Genomic DNA, 21,694 nt, shown 5'->3' on the forward strand with positions numbered 1-21,694 from the left:
CGCGGGATTGAATACTGGCCATGGCGGCCGCATTTTCGATTGCCCCAGGTGGTCCGGGGTACCCCACTACGGCATGCCTCATGGTTACGGCACGTAAAACTCCATAATTAATTTAATCTTCAAAAGTAAGCGGTACACTTCATTTCACTGCTGAGCCCGTTTCACTCATGAAACTATATACCGCATAGTTGAAGCGAAGCAAGAATTGTTTTTTTCAGTTCAATAGAGAATTAGGCATTCGCCATTCCTAAGGTGGGGGGGCGCGTAACTTCGGGGGGGGAGCGGGCCCCCCGGGACCGCCCCCCCCCCCTAGTACGTGCCTGTTTCAAGGTATATTTAAATTGCCCTCCAAAAGAAGGGTCTTTAAGGCGACCCACAGAGGTTGGTGGGGCAGGTTGGATACCTGGATAGTAAGAAATTAATGCCTTACCTATGCCAGATCAATATCACAGGCGTTCGCCTTTTTGTGAAGACTTGATCCACTGACACGTTCAAAGAAATCTGCGAAGTCTGTCAGGTAATAATATTTGCTTCGTGCATTTAATACCTTTAGACTGAGCACAACTTGTTGGCAAATACAGTTGAATGCAATTGTAGAAAAAAATTAAAATCGGCGAGGCAATTACGGGACCGGAAGGAAAGATACCCATAGCGTGCCGAAAGCGAGAACATCCCTCTTACGCATAACGGGTGGTACACATAACGGGCAGGCGATAATGCAGGAAACAAATTAAAACGAAGAGGCCACGTAGAGACGTAGAAAGCTCTTCAAAAGGTGAAAAGGCCCGAATGGAAATCGACTAGCGAAACTGCAGCGAAACGTCCATGTAATAGTGTTTCAGAAATTAGGGGAGCCAGCATAAGTAAACAAATCGTATTATGTATTCTATAAAAACCGTCAAGGAGCTGAATTTCTATTCTAGGAAGCCGTCTGCGAGAAATTGCGATCGCTAGCTGAAAACACTTGATGCCAACAAGCCTTACGCTGTCAAAAGATCTTTTACCGTAATCTTAATGAAACGAACACCGCTTCGGCGGGTTCAGTGCTGTTCCAGGGGGACATTTAAAGGCTTTCGCGAAATTCTTGTGATTCGAAACCGGCAAATTGCAACGCAGGGCGTATGCAGGGTACTTTCCCAACGCCTGCCACGAGTACGGAGTCTTTGCACAGAACTCGAAGCACCCTGCGATGAAGAAGAGCTGCTCCTGCGTGTAGCCGAGCATACCCGGCTGACTCGGCAGTGAATCGTACGCAAGGCGGGCCTTCTCGGTGCCCGCAGTGTCCGCGAACGTCTCCGACAGCGCGTTGGAGCCGTGGCTCTCGCTGTCGGTGTAGTTGGCCAGCTGAGAACGGACGCACTCCAGCCGGTCCTTGAAGTTCGCGTACGACGACTGCGACCACCAGGTTGCAAAGTCGCCCGTCCTTGTCTGAGTGGTGAAACGCGGGTCGAAGGCATGGGACAGCTCGTGACCCAAGATCTTCCCGATGGAGCCGTAGTTCACCGCCGGCGCCAAGCCTGGGGTAACGAACGGCGGCGCCATGATGGCGGGCAGGATGGACATGATGTGGAAGAGAGACATGTAGAAGGCGTTCACGTCCATCGAGCTCAACGGCATGTCCTCGCGACGCACCTGCACGCTCGGGTCCTCGCGGATGAGGCGCTTGAGCTTGTCCGACCGCCGCTTCCACGACTTGATGAACCAGCGGAAGAAGGGCTGCGACTGGTCCGCCTCCAGGTAGTCGTAGGAGGCGTCCAGCGCCTGGCTGCTGTTCAGATGCGCCGGAAGCGCTATGATGGAAATGAGGTTATCCACGTGGTTGATGGCACCCGCGGCGGTGGACTTGTCCATCCACGACAGGGTGGGGAAGTTTCGCCGCGTGGCGTCGCGCACGGCGTTCCACGTGTCCTTGACGTCAAGCATAGCACGTGACTGTGCCATGCTGTCGACGAAAAAGCGGGCGAGGGCGTAGCCGGCCACCTGGGAATAAATTGCGCCGTTACATCGAGCTGGCACGTGCCGTGACCAACGGTCCTACATGGCAATAGTACTAAAATTCATTGATGAGGAGAGTTTACGCGTCAAACAGGCATTTGAATTTCACAAATGAAGTTTAATTGCGATCTCGCTACTCTGTACAGGTCTTTCTGTATAGAGCGCATGCTTTAAAGTGAGAAAGCTAAAAGGTAAATGCTAAAACGTAAAATCTAAACGCCCTGTCAAATAAGTTGTCACTTACACCAACCTGAATAGCCAAGTTCGTCCCCTGCTGCAGAGCAAAGCAACACTGATTTCCGCTGAAGGAAGCAAGCCACACATGCTTAGTTCATCAGCTAAATTGAAACTTTATTGCAGTTTTTCATAATGACTCGTTTCCGAGGCAAAGAAGGCCAGCACGTTGTTAAGGGAGAAGGAAGACGGCTCTTCTTTAAGACACTGCTTGTCCACCTCTCTTACTCCGATATTCTGCCAACTACGACAATATACATATATTCTTATTCTATTATTGAAAGAATACGGTGGCTGGCGCAGTCAAAAATGAAAAGTTTGACGTTTAGGAACATGTTTGTTTGTGGCTTTCAGGAAGCAGTACTATATAAACAGCAATGTTTACTGAACTAACTTGCAATGTATCGCAAATTATCTCAAGGCTTGTTTGGCAAATGCAGAAAAAAAATCGAATCGCAAGGTAGCCACACTTATTCTGCGATACTTGTACGTCTAGCTTGACTTTTAATAAACAGTTCTTCTCGCTGTGTTTAATTCAGAATATTCGACATGGCTCAACGCTTAAAAAGTTATACGGTTATCCCAATGCCTCGTCACAGTCATAAAATAAAGGAAAAGACATTAAAAAGAAAAAAAAGGAAAAAACGAGGAAAAAAAGGAACATGACAGGTGATTTGAACTCATGACCCCTGGATGTTGCCCGGAAAGATAGCTCAGTCGGTTGGTTCGTCAGGCCCGAGGTTACTTTCAAGCGCCATAGCTCCTGCTCCGAGCCTCATACTTACGTGGAAAGGGACTGGTGTTGTCCGCGACAGTCGAGTGGTTGGAAGGCATAATTTCTTGGGAAAATGGGGGGGGAAAGATAAGGGGGGAAATATGCGCTCACCGAGAGGGCATCGTCAGCACGAGACCACCACCAGGCACCTTACTGAGATGTGGGGAGCTTCGCGGCCGGAACGAAGCCTCCCTTCTCCGCCGGCCAAGAGGGGAAAACGCGCTTTCCGATCGCTCAAGGTTGCGCGGTCATAGTAGTATAGCTCTAGCGTCTAGGAGAAGCTTAAACAGGTTCGAGGGCGGCACGCATAGCGTGGGAAGCTAGCCGCCAGAATAGCTATCTCAAGGACTGCTGCTGACGAGGGCGAAATACCTTCGTGTAATTATAATAACCCTAATAGGACTACTTTAATGTGGGCTAATTAGTTATTGCCTGCAAGTGTAAAGAAATACGACTCTGAAATTACCAATCCCAAGCACATTGAGTTTAAATCGAAAAGGACAAGTTTATGTGAAATATGTTCGTGCAGAACGTGGAGAACACAACTCAGTGTATTTTACTCGATTTAGTTGCTTGCTCTGAGCATTACGTGTGTTCGTCTATTGCCATGGCTTGGATACTTTGTTAACATTATGCATGTACTCAATGTATTCAGATTAAGTAAGGATATACATGGGTGCTAATAATACCAGTGAAATTTCAAGAACACTGCTTTAACTTGAAGGATTGGACACATTCGCATGTTGTTCACGATCCCTTATGCACATGTGAAGTGTGAGATACAGAATTCTCTGCTTTCTGGAGTAAATTATCGACACCTAGTTTTATAATGTTAAGAAAGAAAAGTGAGTGTGTCGGTTTGGCGTGATAGGATGTGAAAGGCGCAAAGATGAAAAACAAGAAGATAGACACACACACCAGGTGCCTTGTTTACTTCCAGCAATATTCAATCAGAAAAAAAACTCCACTATTCTATACAAGGAGCACTATCACAGTTCATCTGTGCACATTCGCGTTCAGGCGAAGCAATTCTTTTTGCGATAATAAAATTGATGCACCACTCATGCACCTATCACCTGCCTCCATGATCCTTTTGGCCTCAATTACTAATCTGACCCATTTGTCATGGCCCCTCGCAGGCGTCAAAATTTGCGTTACATTTCCAATCTCTACAATGAATTGCCAGGTGGCCCTCTCTCCCATTTCTAACATTGTTTTGATGTTGCCTCGGCCTATCATTCACACATTGCTCGGTCTGTCCCACGTACTTTCTACCATATGACAAAGAAATTTCATAAACAACTCCTGCCTGACAATTGTTGTATTTACTTTTGTGATTTGTAACACAGGCCGGTTAACTGCAAAAAAAAGGTCGGTCATTCTGCAGACCCTTGAAAGCTTGCACGGGTCAAAAAGCACCACCTTTACTTTAGCTCGCCCAGCAATATTCTTTGAATCATGAGACATGCGGTGTATGTAAGGTATGACGGCTACCTTTTCTCTTTCACGATGTGGCTCCTGGGTCAGTAGGCGAGTTCACAACTTTTCCAGGATTTTTTCTGCTACGGAAACCGGCACAACTTGTGGGTAGCCTGCCTCTATTAGTCGTTCCATCTCCGTAAGAAAACTCCTTGCAGCTTGATGCGGGCAGGTCTTGAAACCGTTCAGAAGGCAGATGTTAGCAGCCATGTTGCGTCTGACTAGATTGATTAGACTGGCTTCACTAGACTGTCTGTCATCGTCTTCGCGCCTTTCGCATCAGATCAATTTTATAATGCTGACACTTGCCATTGGAGGAAGGAGGAAGACAGGAAGATAGGCAGGTTAACCAGCGTAAATACAAGCGAACTACTCTGCGCTGGGGCAAGGGTATAAAGGGAATGAATGGAAATAGGAGAGCCAATATTTTACATCCAAAGAAAAGGAATATGTGCGTATCAATGCGATGCAGCGCACTCTAGCAGCTGCCCCATGTCAAGTAGCAGGGCAAGGCAAAGGTGCTGCGCACAGTCTTAACACTGGTTCTCTCACCCAACAAGGTGCAAATAAGACCACTCGTGTTTGGTTTTCTAGCCACACCACAATGAGGGCCGTCACATAAGATCTCGGATCGTTGTCTCACAGCCTCAGAAGTTTACGTTTAACATACAGACCTGTTTAGTCCAAGATCACTACTATATTTGCCTCGAACTACTGAACAAAGCGTAGCCCTAACAGGGCCAAGGTGAAACAGTTTCTGGAATTGTCTAACATTGAGTGGAATTTATTTTTCCTCCCAGGTACGACGATCGACTAGAGGTCCAGGAGTCATCAGGACAAATAATTGTGAACATATAAGAAGGATATCTTATGTGTTTGTGATGACGAAGCAATTGTGTCAATATGAAATACATATCTGAAAAGGCTTCTCTTTTGTCTTATTGGCAATGTATGCGTAAAGAACCTCATTTGCATCTTCCTGTATTCATCCAAACACTGCGAGAGGTACGTGGAGTGTGTTCCGCAGGACAAAAAAAAATTATGTTGCTTGGCTCCCACAAGAGTCCAATTTAAACACGTACATTTTATTGCAGCACTTTCATTCTTTCTTTCTTCATGCTAGTCATGGATAGTCATCTTTTCAATAGCTGCGAGCACTTCACTAACTACGTCATTAGATAACCTATCTATAGAAAATGTGACCTTAGACTAAGTTTGCGACGTATGTGTTCAGTTCCTTATATTGTACTTGTCTGCTATTTTACATACTTTTGGTTCTAAACACAACTTTTTTTCGGGAACTAGAACGCAACGAACTGAAAGGCCCAACTTTTGTTGGTTTCAACCACATGAAGTTCATGCAAGTTCATCCGTTACGCTTATTTCACATCTTAAAATGTGTACGCGTGAACACTGCATATCTGCTTTTGTATTTCCTGTTGCAATTTTTTTACTGCGAGGGTTAATCCCTCACGGCATACAGAGGTATGGGATGCGGGCGAATAAGGATGAACAAATGAATGAAAAAAGATTTGCGGATCTAATGATGTACAGGAGGGATTCGTAATATGCTCACTGCGTCCAAGCAGTTTAATGGCTACGAATATGCGCAGAAAGTCCCGATGCTGCGAGGTGCCGGAGCCTCGTCGCTTTCACTGAAGGGCAAACCGACAGCAGGCGGCAGATGTCAGCTTCAGCACTGCGTGACTTGCATACAGGACACACAGGGCGGGGATACAACTGGCGAAAGTGCCGCCACTTCCGAGTCACAGCAAGAGTGAGGGCAACCCCGACCCGGACCCTCCTAAGCGCAACCTCTTCTGCACGGATAAGACCGCGGGGGAGGGTTACCGCAAACGGTAACAAAAATATTTTTTTCGTGAAAAATGTTCGTTGGGCCGCAATAATCTTGAGCCGCATAAAGCCGCTTAGTAAGCCGGACAGATTTGATATGAAGTACCGTAAAGATCTGGCGTTATGCGTGACATTTTCCAAGCGGCCCTCCTCTGCAACGAATGGGGCCGCTTAAATGCTAGCCGCATATGCAAAAGCCGCATACGCAGTAGGCCGCTTGGAGTGAGCCATTTGTAGGCGTCAAAATTTTGATCTACTTTAATCTAGTGTACGCAGAACCACTCTTTGTCCACCTATCCAAAGCATCTGATTCCATAAACCACGTCGTCTTACGTGTTAATCTGCGGGCAATAGGCATCGACGGCCCAGCATTAGCAGTTATGAAAGTTACCTAACAGATGGACAACAGGCTATGCATTTTAGTTCCTCAGTTTTTAATTTCAGTATAACCACTAAAGCAGTCCCACAGGGCTCAATACTTGGCCCACTGCTATTCCTTCTTTCTATAAATGGTTTACGCAGTTGTGTATCAGAAACAGAGGGCTTCCTCCACGCTGGCGACACCACTTTACCGATATTTCACTAACTTCTCAAACTACTGAGCTAAACACTGAGTTGACAAATATTTTAACGTGGTGCCATCTCAACTCCCCACGAATAAATCCTACCAAAACGCTTTTTTGTGATTTTGCATTCAAATCCTAGGACCCCTTCGTAGCACCTGGTCATGCGCTGCGCATGGGTGAGGACCGGGCAGGGGTCAGTGTACCCCAATCTCAGAGCCTAAAGCAGGCAGCCGGGGCGCGAAACGGCATCCCGCTGCGGGGCGCTTTTTGTATCGCGCCATCTTTGCGTCGGGAGTGCTCGGGGAACGGCAGGAATGCGACCCCAGCGAGTAGGACTAAAAGAGAAGCGGGAATTTAGAAGGGCAGCCAGCATTTCATTGATAATTAATTTTTGTTGTCACAGCCATGTTATTTTTAATCTTGTACTGCATTTTTCTGCCCTTTAAATATCTCTCTGTACTTTGAGCATTTTACTTGTGTGTGTGATAAGCGTTGCGTGTCGAGTGCGCGTACCGGCTCTGCCGTGGTTTGCGCCAGTCACACGGCCCAAGCGGAGGATACATTATCGCGTTTCTTTTGAAGCTGTGGTTTCTCGTGACCATTATATTATGGCCGGTTTTCGTTTCTCTTTTTGCACTTGAGCTGTGTTGTGGAGTGCGCTGACTTGCACTGTTTATTCAAAGGTAGTTGAAAGAAAATAAGAAAAGCATGATGTATGAAGTATGAAGTATCTCACAAGTACATTTCGGAGCCCCTTAAATAGGCTTTCTACAATCGTGTGGGCGGGATCTCGCTTCCGTCGATGACACGTGACAGGCACAGAGAGAAGGCCCCTCCTCCTGCAATACCGAGCACGGGAAGGAGAAGTCGATCCTCTTTTCGACGAATCTGGGGAGAGGGTCGGGTGAGTGACCTCTCCGGTAGCGTGGGGTCCGGCCATGAGAGGGGAAGGGGATGACGTCTCACCCATGGTGCCCGTCCACGTTGAAAGGGGAAGGGGATGACGTCTCACCTACGGTGCCCGTCCAAGTTGAGAGGGGAAGGTGATGACGTCTCACCCACGGTGCCCGTCCAAGTTGAGAGGGGAAGGGGATGACGTACCACCGACGGTGCCCGTCCACGTTGAGAGGGGAAGGGGATGACGTCTCACCCACGGTGCCCGTCCAAGTTGAGAGGGGAAGGGGATGACGTACCACCCACGGTGCCCGTCCACGTTGAGAGGGGAAGGGGATGACGGCTCACCCACAGTGCCCGTCCAAGTTGAGGGGGGAAGGGGATGACGTATGGCACTTGGCGTCTGGCCATGCCTAACAGTGCCCGCGTCCCTCTCGACACTGCCGCCGTAGCCGCAGCGCCGCTTGCACGGTGGTTGGGACTATTGCTTCTGAGCTCGCCAGACCGGTTGGTCACGTGGGTCGCAAGAGCGTCACGAGGGACGGGCTAGCCACGTCGAGCGGGCAGAGTGGTTTGGAAGACGGAGCCGCGCGGACGTGCACCGAGATACAGCTGAAGGTGTGCTCGGCAGGCTGAAACACCCAGGTGGAAGTCTTTGCCGGTAGATCGACAGACGGTGCAAATCCGTCAAGATCTTCGGCAGCGACGTACCAGCAGCCCGACGCTTTTTCAGATCGGGATTTCGGCGAGCACACCATAGATAAGCCTCGTGTTCCAACCTGCTCAAAGAACTTTCCGCCTGACTCCTTTTTCTAATCGCGTTTCATCTTTCATTTACGTATACATCGCGTGTTCTTTTTTACATGTTCTCTTATTCTAGTGTTCACAGAGTTTATTATCCAGCGTAATTTTTATTTGCGGCGCGCACATTTTTGATTATTTCGCGTGTCAGAAATTCCCACGTGGTGGGCTTTGTGTCGCGCGTCGCGTCCAAGTTGTTGCTGTCGCATTCATGTACGCGCGGCTTGTGACCCGCACGCCTTCCGCAAAGATTTTCAACATCTGCTTTCAGTTTGCGTATTCTTTTTTCATCATGTCTCTGGCCTGACTTTATTTTAATAAATTGAACTTGTGTTTTTCCGCCGCTTCCCATCTCATGCCTCTGGTCCACCGTCGATCAAGCGTGCACCTGATCGCCGGTCAGCATTCGACCCATCCGTAAACGCACGCGGAGTGGGTTTGTTGTCGCCCCATGCCCTCCGGTTCGGACAGTGCAAGCACATTACCACCCAATCTTTGACAGTAACACATCCAACACACGTAGGACCATTGGTAGAATCAAGCCATCCCGACATTATCGTTCAACTCATTCTACTACAGTGCTCCCGATATGCTTCACGACCCCAGAATACTTTCAGAAAATTATCTTCTTAAACATTAATTAGCCGTAATGTTATTTAAGATACCCAGTGATCCTCCTCCATTAAATATATTTTAGTCTACTTTGGGTTACTTAAACAGCACAAGATTCGCAGCTAACAAGGATTTCTTATTACGACTAAAACCTAGTGTTTATGGAAAACGATCTGGATATTTCATGGCAGTTTCTACATGGAACGGCCTCCCACTAGACGTCAAGCGCGCTTCTTTCGGTCTATATAGAAAACCAAGATTAACGATACATCTAATCTAATCGCTTCACTTCTGCTAATTTTTCTTTCCTTTTTCTGTGTTTTTCAATTGTACACATCAAAATATTTTTGGTTTGTTCTGTTATGCATGTCTTAACTACTGTTTGAGTTGCACTGCTAGTTACTGACTTATTTGCAGTTTGTACTCCATTTACTTTCCATAATATACCATTTTGTAAGTACTACATTGCTGTTTCATGCTATACACAAATGCATATTTTTGGACCGGAGGTCCTCTTTTAGCTGCATGTTCTGGGACCTCCTTATGCATACTTATGTAAGCATGCACATCACTTATGAAAGAAATAAACTGAAACCGAGTCAATCAGTAGTTCACAAACCACGGCGAAGGTGAAATACAACTCCCTATCGCAAACAACTTTGCCTAAACCAAAGCACATAGCTTTGGCACGTGCAATACAAATCAATCGTTTGATCGCACCTCGTTCATGGCGTCGAGGCATTTTACCGCTGCCAAGGTAGAACGCTCCAGGGGCGGATCCGTATGTGCGCAGTCCAGCAGCGATGACGACATGCCGAAGTTGTACCGGACGATCATGTTCCAGCCACTGAAGAGAACAAGATCCGCGTAGCGCTTCCCAGTTTTCAGCATCTCGTTCAGCACCAGGTACGTGTTGTTGAATACGAGCATCTCCTCGTCATCGTCAACTTGCATGTCTTGCGGAAGATGTTTGTTGATGGCGTTCAGCAAGGCGCCGTCTGCAACACGCCGGCTGAGGTTGTGAGCCAGTTCTCCGATCGTGGCGTATGACTGGGTTAAATTGGCCTCGACAAAGTGTTGTAGTAGGTTCGTTGCCAGGTCATTGGCGACGCGGTAAATTGTCTCGCCGAAGCGTAACGCAGAATCGTGCCCGATCGATGGCACCACCGACATCATGCAGGCGGCCGCATTTGACGCTAGGAAATTCAAGACTTGCGATGGAGACGGTACGACAAATTGCAGAGAGAGGCCGTACCGCCTGTCCGTCCTCAAGTAAGGCTCCATTGTCAGGAGAAAGGGCGTCGCCAGGTTGTAGTCTAGCGATAGGCCCAGCAGGTACTCCATCACGTCGAAGTGCGTCGGAAGCGTCGAAGACGGCCACGTGACGTTGAACTTTTTCAGCACGTCGAAGAGGACCTGTGTAAAGAACAGTTGCGCAATTTAACGTCCCGTTACTCTACTCTGGGCTACGAGGAATGCCGTACTGTGGGGGGAGGGGGGATGGAAGACCCTACGGACTAAAAATATCCACCTCTGATAGTAAAGGAAATAATCAAAATGGGAGAGACTCTGACGTCACATTTTCAAGCCGGAAGTGCAGCCATCTTGGTGTGTCGTATCTCTTTGTGTCTCTATCACCTCGACGAAGCAAATGGACGCGAGTTGTGCACTTGAATTGCGACGAGCCGCAGGAGGTGTGTGTTGCTAAAGCACGTCAGAATAAAACCTACCAAACTTTTGTAGTTTAGTGACGCGACGCGCTCCCGTGTTTTTCCCTGGCAGGTGAAGACAACCACGAAGACTCACGTGGTGATCACGTGTTGCTGGGGGGCATTCACACTCACAGACGCAAAACACCGCTTTAAAGCACACACACCACGCACCAAACTTAGCTTGTCGCGAGAACTGAGAGTGCTTCAACAAATACCCGAGATGAAAAATTTTTTCCCACTTTTAGGAGAGCGAGAGCAACAGCGAGAGCTTCACGAACATGGTTGCTAAGGCGACAAGGATGTTAGGCACACCAATGCCTGTGCTCCTTTGCCAAAAACACCACGTGACTTGCGCCACACGCTGTTCAAGTCAACGGGGCCGGCCGTGGCCTCTCCTACGATTCCCTTCCTCCACGCCTGGGATCACATCACGTGCACAAAAAGCACGCTACACGCGCGCCAGCGCATTCCATTTGCCTCAGAAATGCGGCTATCGCTGCTGGCATTCGAACCCGCGACCTCGTGCTCGGCATCGGGACACCATCACCACCGTGCCACGGCGTTGGAGAGAGAGCTAGATGCAAGGCCACGGAAGTTGACAATTGCATTTTCCAGGCTATAATAGGCGGAAGAACGTGCTTGAGACTCACAACTCCGCGTGCTGCGAGCTATCGATGGATGCGGAATGTACAGGATTCTGATTTTCTTGCAAGTAATGGGTAGGATTGAAAATGTTGTGCCAGTTCCACTAACATGCTGCAATCTATCTAAAGCGAAACTTTCGTGATGGTGTTACCTGCTAACCCAAATTCTCCGGCGCTTCAACTCTGTGACGGACGAGCCGCGAAGCTGCGGTGTGGTTTACCTCAATCGGCGCGTCACTTTACATATAGATATTATTACAGCGGAAGCAGTTATGGGCCAACTCCAGCAGCCTTTACGGGTGGCGATGGTGTCCGTCGCCGCCTGCTTCCTGCGTCCGCAGCAGCTGCTGCCGGGAGTGAGAGAAAAGAAAGACCCAGTTCCCGCCGGTATCAAGCACGGTTCGCTGCGTGAAAGTCAGCTTACTCTACCACTGAGCCACGTCACTTTTTTTTTTCTTTATCGAGCCATACCACCCCTTGCTAGCATGCAGCGGAAAAACGTCCTACAAACGCGTCATAGCGCGCGAAGACACACGCGATATCACATGCGCGATGTCACGTAGCGTCTACGCGCGCACATTTTGCATTGCAGTTGCATATTACTACACCAGGTAGGACGCCATGTACCAGATGCACAGGTAGCGGTACAGGGCAGTTAAGGAAGGTTCGAAGAAGAAAAAGATTCTAGAGATTAATAAACCTTAATGTAATGGAACGCATGTATGGCGCACCTGATAAATTCGAATAGGCTAGGTGATTGTTATAAACCCTCCCGTTTCAAAGGGATTGTCAATAAATAATCATCGTCATTGCCATTGTATCGTGGTTTTTGACATGCGCGTCGGGTAGTGCCTATACGTACAAACTTAGCATTGCCGTTCCGTTATATTGCATTAGGTCTCCTGCGATGTAGCATTTGCATATGGGAGTTGCATTTGCATGTAGCTAGACCTTGTCAGCTCAAGCAAGCTACGTGCATTTGTCACAACCCCGTTTCGAAGGCGACACCAACAAACCATCATTATCTTGATCATCACCAGCAACGTACCGTGCCACCGGTCTAGGTACGTGACATGTGCGCCAGGTACTCTGGATACCTGTGTCTACTCTTCGGCACACGTTATGGCGCGACCTCGCAAGGTGCGAGCCGTTGCTGAAGAAGCGAATCGTAGGGCTACGCGCACGGCTGCGACTGCGCAACATCGGGCTCAGCAGACCGCTGTGCAGAGAGCACGACAAGCTGCAGCCGTCGACGTCACGCGGCCATGTCCGATCGTTGTCGTGAACACGACGCGAACAGTAAGCAATTCGCCGCGTACACCCTGTAGTGCGTGCTGACGCAAACGGAGCTTCTACGGAGCCTCTCCTCCAGCTTACGCTGCGACTGTGCTGCGTGTGCCACGCAGGCCTCTGACTTTTGATTATTATTATTATTATTATTATTATTATTATTATTATTATTTTATTATTATTATTTTATTATTATTATTATTATTATTATTATTATTGTTGTTGTTGTTGTTGTTGTTGTTGTTGTTGTTGTTGTTGTTGTTGTTGTTGTTGTTGTTGTTGTTGTTGTTGTTGTTGTTGTTGTTGTTGTTGTTGTTGTTGTTGTTGTTGTTGTTGTTGTTGTTGTTGTTGTTGTTGTTGTTGTTGTTGTTGTTGTTGTTGTTGTTGTTGTTGTTGTTGTTGTTGTTGTTGTTGTTTTATCATCATCATCATCGAGAAAGCGACAAAGCTTACGCCTGACACCAGTTCCGGTTAGTGCAAGGCCCCTGTAGTGCACTCGACTAAAAACCAAATACGATTCCTACGCGTCATGAATGTTTCCGATAATGAGGTCTGCTATCAGCGCCTAAGGGATCATTCACTGTGGCCGTGCTCTTGGTTCTACAAGCCCTTCGGAGGAGAACTTTACGATGCAATAGCACAGCAAGATCTTTCGCGAGGTGAAACGAAGGATCAGTGAAGTGAGATTTTTTTTTATCGCAATGTTCGTCGATTACGCACGAAGGTGAACGAATTTCTGCCCTACGTCCATTTCACCTTGTTTCCCCATCACTGCCATAACAGAGACGTGGTTGTTTCCTCATATACCATCTAGCTCATACCTACTGTCCACTTATCTGGTTTTCCGACAAGACCGTGATCCTTTTTCACCGAAATCAAAGCGTGGTGGGGTCTTGATTGCGATCAATCATTCAGATCCGTTTGGCACCCTGATGTAGAACGAGCAACCGAAAGCGCCTGGGCCGAGATTCTTGGTGCTGGTAGTAATAGGTTACTAGCAGGGGATTTCTATGTTGCACCTGATATGAATATTGAGATGTACATGACCATTCTAGCCGCTACTGAAAATGCTATATCGGCCCATGCTAGCCACAAGATATTCATAATTGGTGATTTTAATACGCCTGGCATTTCCTGGCAAACTGGGGAAATTTCAACCCATTCTTTCTTACGTATCTGCCATATTTTATTTATTTACGTATTTTATATCATTCACACCTCTGTGCCAATTTAACAATATCCTGAATTCTAGTGGCAACGTACTAGACCTGTGCCTTAGTAACGCAGAAGCTGTGAATGTATCCTGCGGCGACTTTCCCCTTGTCAAGCCAGATAGATATCATCCACGCGCTTCATATTTCGCTACAATTCTCGATAACTAGTAGCAAGAGATTAAAGAATACAGCAACACCTCGGTATTTTAATTTCTCAAACGGCGATTACGTAGGCCTTTACCACTGCCTTAATAATGCGTACTGGTTTCCAGTCGTGGGTCTAAAATATGTTAATGATCAATCACGACGTTCACGAATATTATTCACGATGAAATAAGGAACCTTGTACCATTAGAAGGTCATATATGCTTTAATTTTCCCCACTGGTTTTCTTTGAACTGAAAACAGCTTTAAAGCTTAAAGACCGTGATCACAGGAACGCACAGCGTACAAATCAGGAACGCTGCCATATAGATGTTAAAATGTACAGGGAACTCTCTAAACGTCCTTTCAAGCGTGATCATTCTACCTATATAGCACATCTGGAAGCAAGTATTTCTAAGAATTCAAAATATTTCTGGAGACAGGTTCGTGAACAGTCATCCGACAATACGAAAGAAGATATCTCTCTACTTACTGGCGACAGCCAACCTGACCCAGATCTCCGGACGCCTTCGCCCTGCAATTCTGGTTTGTGTACGGTGAAGGGTGCCGTGAGGGAGTTAGTGAGCTTTCCAATCACCCTTCCCAGTACTCAAATCTATCGGTGTCAGAGGAGCTTTTGAAGAGCATCAAGCGCTTAAAACCGTGTTTTTCGTGTGGCCCTCATTACATTTGACCTGCTTTGAATAAGACGTACGGGGCCTTGCTTGATGCAGTTCTTACTTGTATTTTTAGTTATGCTTTATAGACGAACACTTTCCCAAAGACGAACACTTTCCCAACAGCGTGGGTCATTCCCGTTTTTAAGTCAGGGGTAAAAACTTCTGCGTGTAACTGCAGGCCTACTTCTCTCCTATGCGCAGGATCTAAATTATTCGACTCTCCCTTCAATTATTTCACCCTCTATTACAAATACTATCATGCCTCAGCAGCATGGTTTCGTATCGGGACCCTCCACAACTACCTACATCGTTAGCTCCATGACGCTTGTCTCTCAAGCAATGTATAAGAAAGGACAGCAGGATGTCATTTATTTCGCTCTCAATAACGCGTTTGATGTTGTCTGCCACAAAATATTCCATCAAAAGTTGAAATTTTGATCTGTACCACTCTGTCACATTGCTGATAAGAAGCTACCTATGCGACCGGTACTGCTACGTTAGCGTCAGTGGTCAGTCGTCAGAACGTTATACAGCTACAAGCGGAGCACCCTCAAGAGCCTGGGCCCTGTTGTTTTCTCACTGCTTACTAAAGACGTTTCCGCAGTCATTCAAAACTCTACAGTTTTGTTATATGCTGAGGACGCGAAAATTTTCGCACTGGTAAAAACATTTAATGATTGCGCCGCTCTTCAGAAGGACATTGCGAATGTTGCGTCATGCTGCGCTGGAAAGAAGCTGGTCGTAAACACATTAAAAACGAAAACTGTAAGCTTCACGCGGAAGACTAACAGGACCTTACTTCTCTATAGCGTTAGGGACGTTCTCCAACCAAGAGCTCAGGGAACGAAGAACCTTGGAGTTCACTGCGATAGCTCTCCGAGTTTCTCGCCCCACGCTCAACAGACGAGGAAGCATGCACTTTGAAAGCTCGGGACAGTATGTCGTGTGACGAGAGATTTCAAACAACTTCGGCCATTTGTGACTTGCGTATGCCTTCCAGTTTTTGAGTACGCCACCGTTCTTTGGGGCGGCACCTGTAGGTCAAATTGTGAACTTCTCGAAAGTGTGCGAAAAAAGTTCACATATGTATTTAAACATCGAGTCTGTGAAAAGCCTTCCATCGCCATAGAGCCAACACAGGCTCTCACGTTACCTACTCTCACCTTTAGACGTGGCAAATCGGATGCCCTTTTTCGGCACACATTAACACATAGAAAAATCTACAGCTTGCACTTGCTTTCTAATGTGAGCTTTTACATTCCGCAGAAAAGCACAAGGAAACAGCGCGCCTTTCAGCCTGCTTATGTTAGATCACAACCACTATTTATCTAAAACACTTGACCCAGCTGGCATACTGCTTCATGAGCCAGCTGAAAGTGAAGATACAGGCTCGTGAATTAGTGAAAGTGCACCCAGGTTTCACTGGGTTACCAGTTAATTTTCATTGCATTTTGAGTGCTCTGTTATACGAAAGACACTGGCATTTTGTCCACTTATATGTAAGCATACACGTGACTCGCACGCGCTATCCACTGAATGCAGATTTCGAGCCCTGGCAACAGTGATCAACCAAGCAGAGCTAAAACAGCCGCAACCATGTGTATTCTACTTTGCTGCTGGTGCAAATTATCGGCAGCAGCGTAATCATAAACCCATTGTCTTTCTAACTGCTTAAAATATTTTACGCTTGGTTAGAGCCACATTAGTTCCGTGTTTCAATTCAATTCACTTCACTTTATTTTCAACACCACAATGTTGAGGACCGCGAACAAAAAGCCTTTTACGGCTTTTTGTTCGCAGGTTTAGCCCTGCGCCTCAAGCTGGCTGCACCGTTCCCCCGCCCACTGACGTTTACTCCTCTGCCAATCCGTTAAAACGCCCAGCTAGCCTGCGTTTACCGCTATAGTGGACACGCTAGGCGCTGCGGCAGAACGCTTGCAACGCACGCTGTTTTGACAGGACTCGCTGGCGATCGAAGGCCAGGTGGCTAGCAGACAGCTTGGAGAGGCTTCGCTCACTGGCTCCAAGACACCGGAAGTAGACGTCACGACAACACATCGTGATGCAGAGTCGGTGAAGACGGAGCTTAGCCACCATCACTTGCATAGGGGGAGAGAAATGTGCAAGCGCTAGGAATAGAAGGGGAGAGGGGGTAGGGGCGAGAGTACAGTTTAGTGCGGCTACTTCTACTCCGACTACGGATCCTGAACGCGGCCGCGTGCACCCTTCGAGGTAACGTGCGATGGGTCTGAGGGCTAGGAGACCGGAGTTAGCTAACGGCTTCGCGTGTACCGTGCTCCCGATGTGTTCGGTTTTGCCTGTGCGCGCGTGACCACGTGCTTGTCGATGTAGCTAGCAAGCGAATCTTTACAGCAGTTTATGTAGCTGATAAAACGACAAACCTCACTACGTATAGCTGTCTGATAATTTGCTATCCCAATTAATGCTTCCCCTGCCGGGCGATACGGTGACTCGTTTGTTATATCCTTAGTTGCTGAGTGTTACAGCGGATCTCATAAGCATGGCGAGGTATTAATACCATATTCATGTGCATAGAACATGTAGAAGTGCCCAAACAGACCGCTTTTAAATCGAATAGGTCTCTCTGGCTCTTTCGGCCGTTTTCGGGGTAGGTCGGGGGCATAGATTTTCATACAGTATTTACCAGAGGCAATTCTGCGCTGCTGTCTGCGAGAATGGTTCAGCCAGCGTGGAAATTATGCGAAGTACGTGGATTTGCATAAACTTCGTCCTTTTGGCTTCAAACGGCTTCGTGACTTTGTGAACTCGTCATTTTCTACAAAGTAATCCGCAACAAACAATTAAATAAACATTAAAATTGTCCGACCGCAGGATTCAAGACAGAACTTCAAGCACAGTAGCCCCGATATTGAAACCATTAGGCGACGAACGCGTGCATCGACAAGCGGTATTAAACGCTCTGGTGAATCTATCGCGGGCAAGCCCGTGCAAGAGACGCTTGGCGCGTTCTGATTTGGCCGCCTGCAATTAGTAGTAGCGATTGCGCGCGTTCGAAGCGTCCCCTTCTGTACTTCCAAAAGTATATATTTCTCTCCAATGTACTAGAATGAAGGTATATGAAGCCTAATAAATAAAGCCACAGGTATGAAGATCAGACAAATCCATGCGCTTCCCATCATTACCACGGTGGCCGAACGACTACAGTTCCAGACTTCCATTTGGTAATTACTACAAGATCTTAATGGTCGGGGGTGCGACGCAGGTCGAATGTGGGCGCCTGCACTCGGGCAACCGACTTGCAAAAGGCGGCGAGCAATAAGTGGAGATGAATGCACTGTAGCTTGGTTAGGTCGTTCGCATGTTCACTGCGGGAAGGCGAGGGAGAGGGCGCGTTGTCTCGGGCAAGCGAGTAGCGGGATGTGGCTGGCAGTCGCCAGCCCCGTAGAGCTTCACACAATAATTGTAGGAAACTCTATGGCCAGCCCATCGTGGAATACTCGGCGGATGATAAAGACGCAGGCGAGCTTTTGGTCGGACGCTGACACCGTTGACGTCGACGCAACATGGAGAGCGAGGAGTGATCGCATTGCTCTCCATGGGTAGGAGAAAGGAACTCTGGGAAGGCGCGGTAGAAACGGGGTGCGTTATCAGGAACACCCGAATAGCGGGGAAGGGCAGAAAGACGGGGATTGTCGCCTCGCTCGCTCGTTCGTTCGTTCGGGCTATTCGCTAACATTGACAACTATCGTCGATCGTTTCTGCTTCATTTTCTAGAACAGGTTACAGAACACGCAGAGCCCGGATACGCCAAATCAATCTGAAGTCAGCTAAGCACAACTTCTTTTTTAAAGAAAGGCCTCTGAGGAGCGGGAACAGCACCTGCAGTTGTCATCAAAATTTCGGCATCAATTGGCATCAGAAGAAATACAGGCACGAAAAACGAAACTTTAATATCACGTTGCTTGAAACACTCAGTTTTTTTTTCTCGGATTCTGCAGGCCACACTAATGTCACGCCGCCGTAAGACAGTGGTACCGCGAACAAAGACACATCAACTTATTATTTCGGATCCTTTCACTATTGCTATTTTATGCAGTGAAACTTACAATCTCGTTCTGCTATGCTTTGCAGCGAGCTGTCTATCGGAGGTACGCAAAGCGCAAGTCGTGCAGTGACGGCGGAGTCAACGACGCGGACGTATCGAATGCCTGCCAGAGAATTTACAGCAACGCAGTCTCCACCCACTGCGGCCCCGTTGCATCCTTATGACCAGGGCGGAGGAACACACCGAAGTTTAGAAAAAAACACGTTCCTATACAGCGAGTGATACGAAAGTACTAATAGCACCGGTGTGCCGGAGCGTTCTACATATGCATCGAAGTCTAGCTGATTACAAATACTTGGGAAGAATTCGGCTGTAGCTAAACCCGACACGTATCGGTATTTTTACTGCTTTCTGTTTTCAAGGATATCTCACCTGGATATCTTCACGACTCTCCCTGAAAGCCGAGACGCAGCTCTGATATCCGGTTACGGTCCGCCTGACAGCCAGCGACTCATGGTCAGAGCCAGGATGCTCGAGCTGTTGCAGCAAGAACGTCTTCGTTCTCGCTCCGAGGAGTGCGAAATGGTTCTCGTGGGCAGGGTACCGTCGGGGCCACTCTGCGCACACGTACTCGTACAGGTTGTCGCACGGGTCCACGCTCTTGTCCACGCTGGCGGCCAGCTCCTGGGCGTAGTCGTAGCACTTGAGCGGGTGATCGCACCACGGGTAAGCAAGCAAGGCTAGTCTGTCCACCAGGACCCAACCAGCACCGTACAATACGCCGATCAGCAGCGCTACCACAACCTTGGGGGAAGTGGACATTCTGCTGAGGCTGATGGAGACGGCGTTGTAGCAGTCGTCGTTGACCTTTGAGCGCAGCTGAAACGCGAGGCTGCGGTCCGCTTTTGCACTTCTTCCTCTGCTCGTGCCGCCACCGAGCGCGTGAGTGCGCTCGCGTGTTCAAAAACTTCTTTTCCTTCGCAGGTTGTGAAGCTAGAAATCTGTTTAGGGAATTAACCAAACATCTACAACAGCTCTCTCTGGGGTCAATCACTTTTGAGCGCTCCCTTACGTAGGTTTCCCAGTGGGCCCTCGAATGGAGACCCGAATGGAGACCTATGGCGAGAGTACGGAGCTATGTCAAGTATCTCCACCGCGAGAATATCAAACATATGCCTTCTAGGCGCATTCTTTAGAAACGAGAAGCTAGACCGATCTCATAAAATCTTTATTAAGAAGGTACTGGTCAACAAGGCAACTAGTCCAAGCAGAATAAGGGCAATATCAATGTGGCCGCTACAATATACGCACATCCTTCTGGAAGACGTTTCAGTGGTTGCGGCCTAAAACGCGGGAAATGCCTAGAAGATTCCCAGGCTTGGTTTATGCATTCAGAGCCCGCATCCCTAAGAATGTTCGAGAAACACCGGCGAAGGCGATAAAAGCCCCGTGCTGGGGTCAGGGGAATCGGGCCGCGCCGATGTAGAGATGCGACGCGTTGACCGGCCGTCTGAAGGCGATTCCCCGACAAACTGACTGACGAGTTCCTCGGGCGTCTGCATTTCTGCAACAAGTTCCTTCTATATTTGCTTCAAGTTAAGTCGAGGATGTCTGGCTTAAGACCAGCACGGGTGAATATAAGTGGACACTTGGTACTCCTATTCATTCTCTACTGTACGTGTTCAACTATTAGTGCTTGTCGTGCATTATTTTCAAGAGTTTTGTTAACACCGATCTAAGTTGCATTGTGATGTGCCTCTCCGAAGTGTGCATGTGTGTACGCAAGCAAGCGATCCTCCTGTTGACTACCTTTCATGTTCCATTAATCTCTCATTAACAAAACCTATATGTCCTACGTAATAGCGGTCGCAACTGAAACACCATATACCACACCAGTACGGCAGTCCGTGAATTTTTTCTGTGTTTCACGAAATAAACGTCTGTCCGCCTTTTGACTTCTACCTGCTCATTCTTTCTTTGCACGGTGGCACAAATCTTTCCTAGCTTGTCGACACGTTACTTTGTCGCCAGTTTTGCTTTGCTTTGCTTTTTTGCTCGCTTGCTTGCTTGCTTGCTTGCTTGCTTGCTTGCTTCTACGTGTCTTCCACGCGGATTCCACGTGCTTTGCTTCCACGTGTCTTCAGACAATAAATTACACAGAAAGAATTGTATTGTGAGCTGGCAGTGACTGTCGTCAGTTCCAGCCCATTTTTCTATACAGCCGCTGTTGTTTCGTTGTCTGTTGCCATTATGTGCTTGTTACTAACAAAAACTTTTGCCCCGGGGTTCCACTGATTTTTATTGCTCATAAAATGCAAACACCTGGGCACTGCCAGCCTTGGTGCCTCAAAGTAAATCACGAGGGCTCACTGACCAGGTTCCTTCTTTCAAGATCATCTATGTAATGTTAGTGGTGGCAAGGATACTTCACCTCCGCCATTATGGTTATGAGTTCTCCTCCCCAGCAATCCCAGGACTATGATTAGTACACATGTGTACCTATCCAAGAAAATGAAGATTGGGACAACCACTGTTGTAGCTCACTTGGTAGAAGATCACAAGCACAAGGCCGAAATGTGTGTTCAGCTCAAACCGGCAGCAAGTTGTCTCTTAATGCAAAACATTATCATGATCTATCCTCGAATTTCTTTTTGCATCTAGCCAGGCAGTCTCAAAAGCAGTTAGTCACGTGCCTGATTTCGGGTCTTGAACACATTTCCCCAATCAGCAGCCCAATTCTTCACTCATTAGGTTACAGATGCATGCATAGCTC

At 47.7% G+C, this 21,694-nt stretch overlaps 1 protein-coding gene across 1 annotated transcript; it reads right to left on the bottom strand.

Annotated features, from left to right (window-relative positions):
* Positions 1–508: 508 nt before the first annotated feature.
* Positions 509–19,843, bottom strand: LOC135907329 (neprilysin-1-like). Its single transcript, XM_065439009.1, has 3 exons — positions 19,354–19,843; positions 9,931–10,626; positions 509–1,980 (listed from the first exon to the last, which is right to left on the bottom strand). The coding sequence occupies exons 1-3, from the start codon at positions 19,741–19,743 to the stop codon at positions 1,012–1,014; spliced, it is 2,055 nt and encodes a 684-aa protein (XP_065295081.1). The 5' UTR covers positions 19,744–19,843; the 3' UTR covers positions 509–1,011.
* Between the last annotated feature and the right edge of the window lie 1,851 nt (positions 19,844–21,694).

The sequence above is a fragment of the Dermacentor albipictus genome, chromosome 10 (genome assembly GCF_038994185.2).
Source record: "Dermacentor albipictus isolate Rhodes 1998 colony chromosome 10, USDA_Dalb.pri_finalv2, whole genome shotgun sequence".
Lineage (NCBI taxonomy): Eukaryota > Metazoa > Arthropoda > Arachnida > Ixodida > Ixodidae > Dermacentor > Dermacentor albipictus.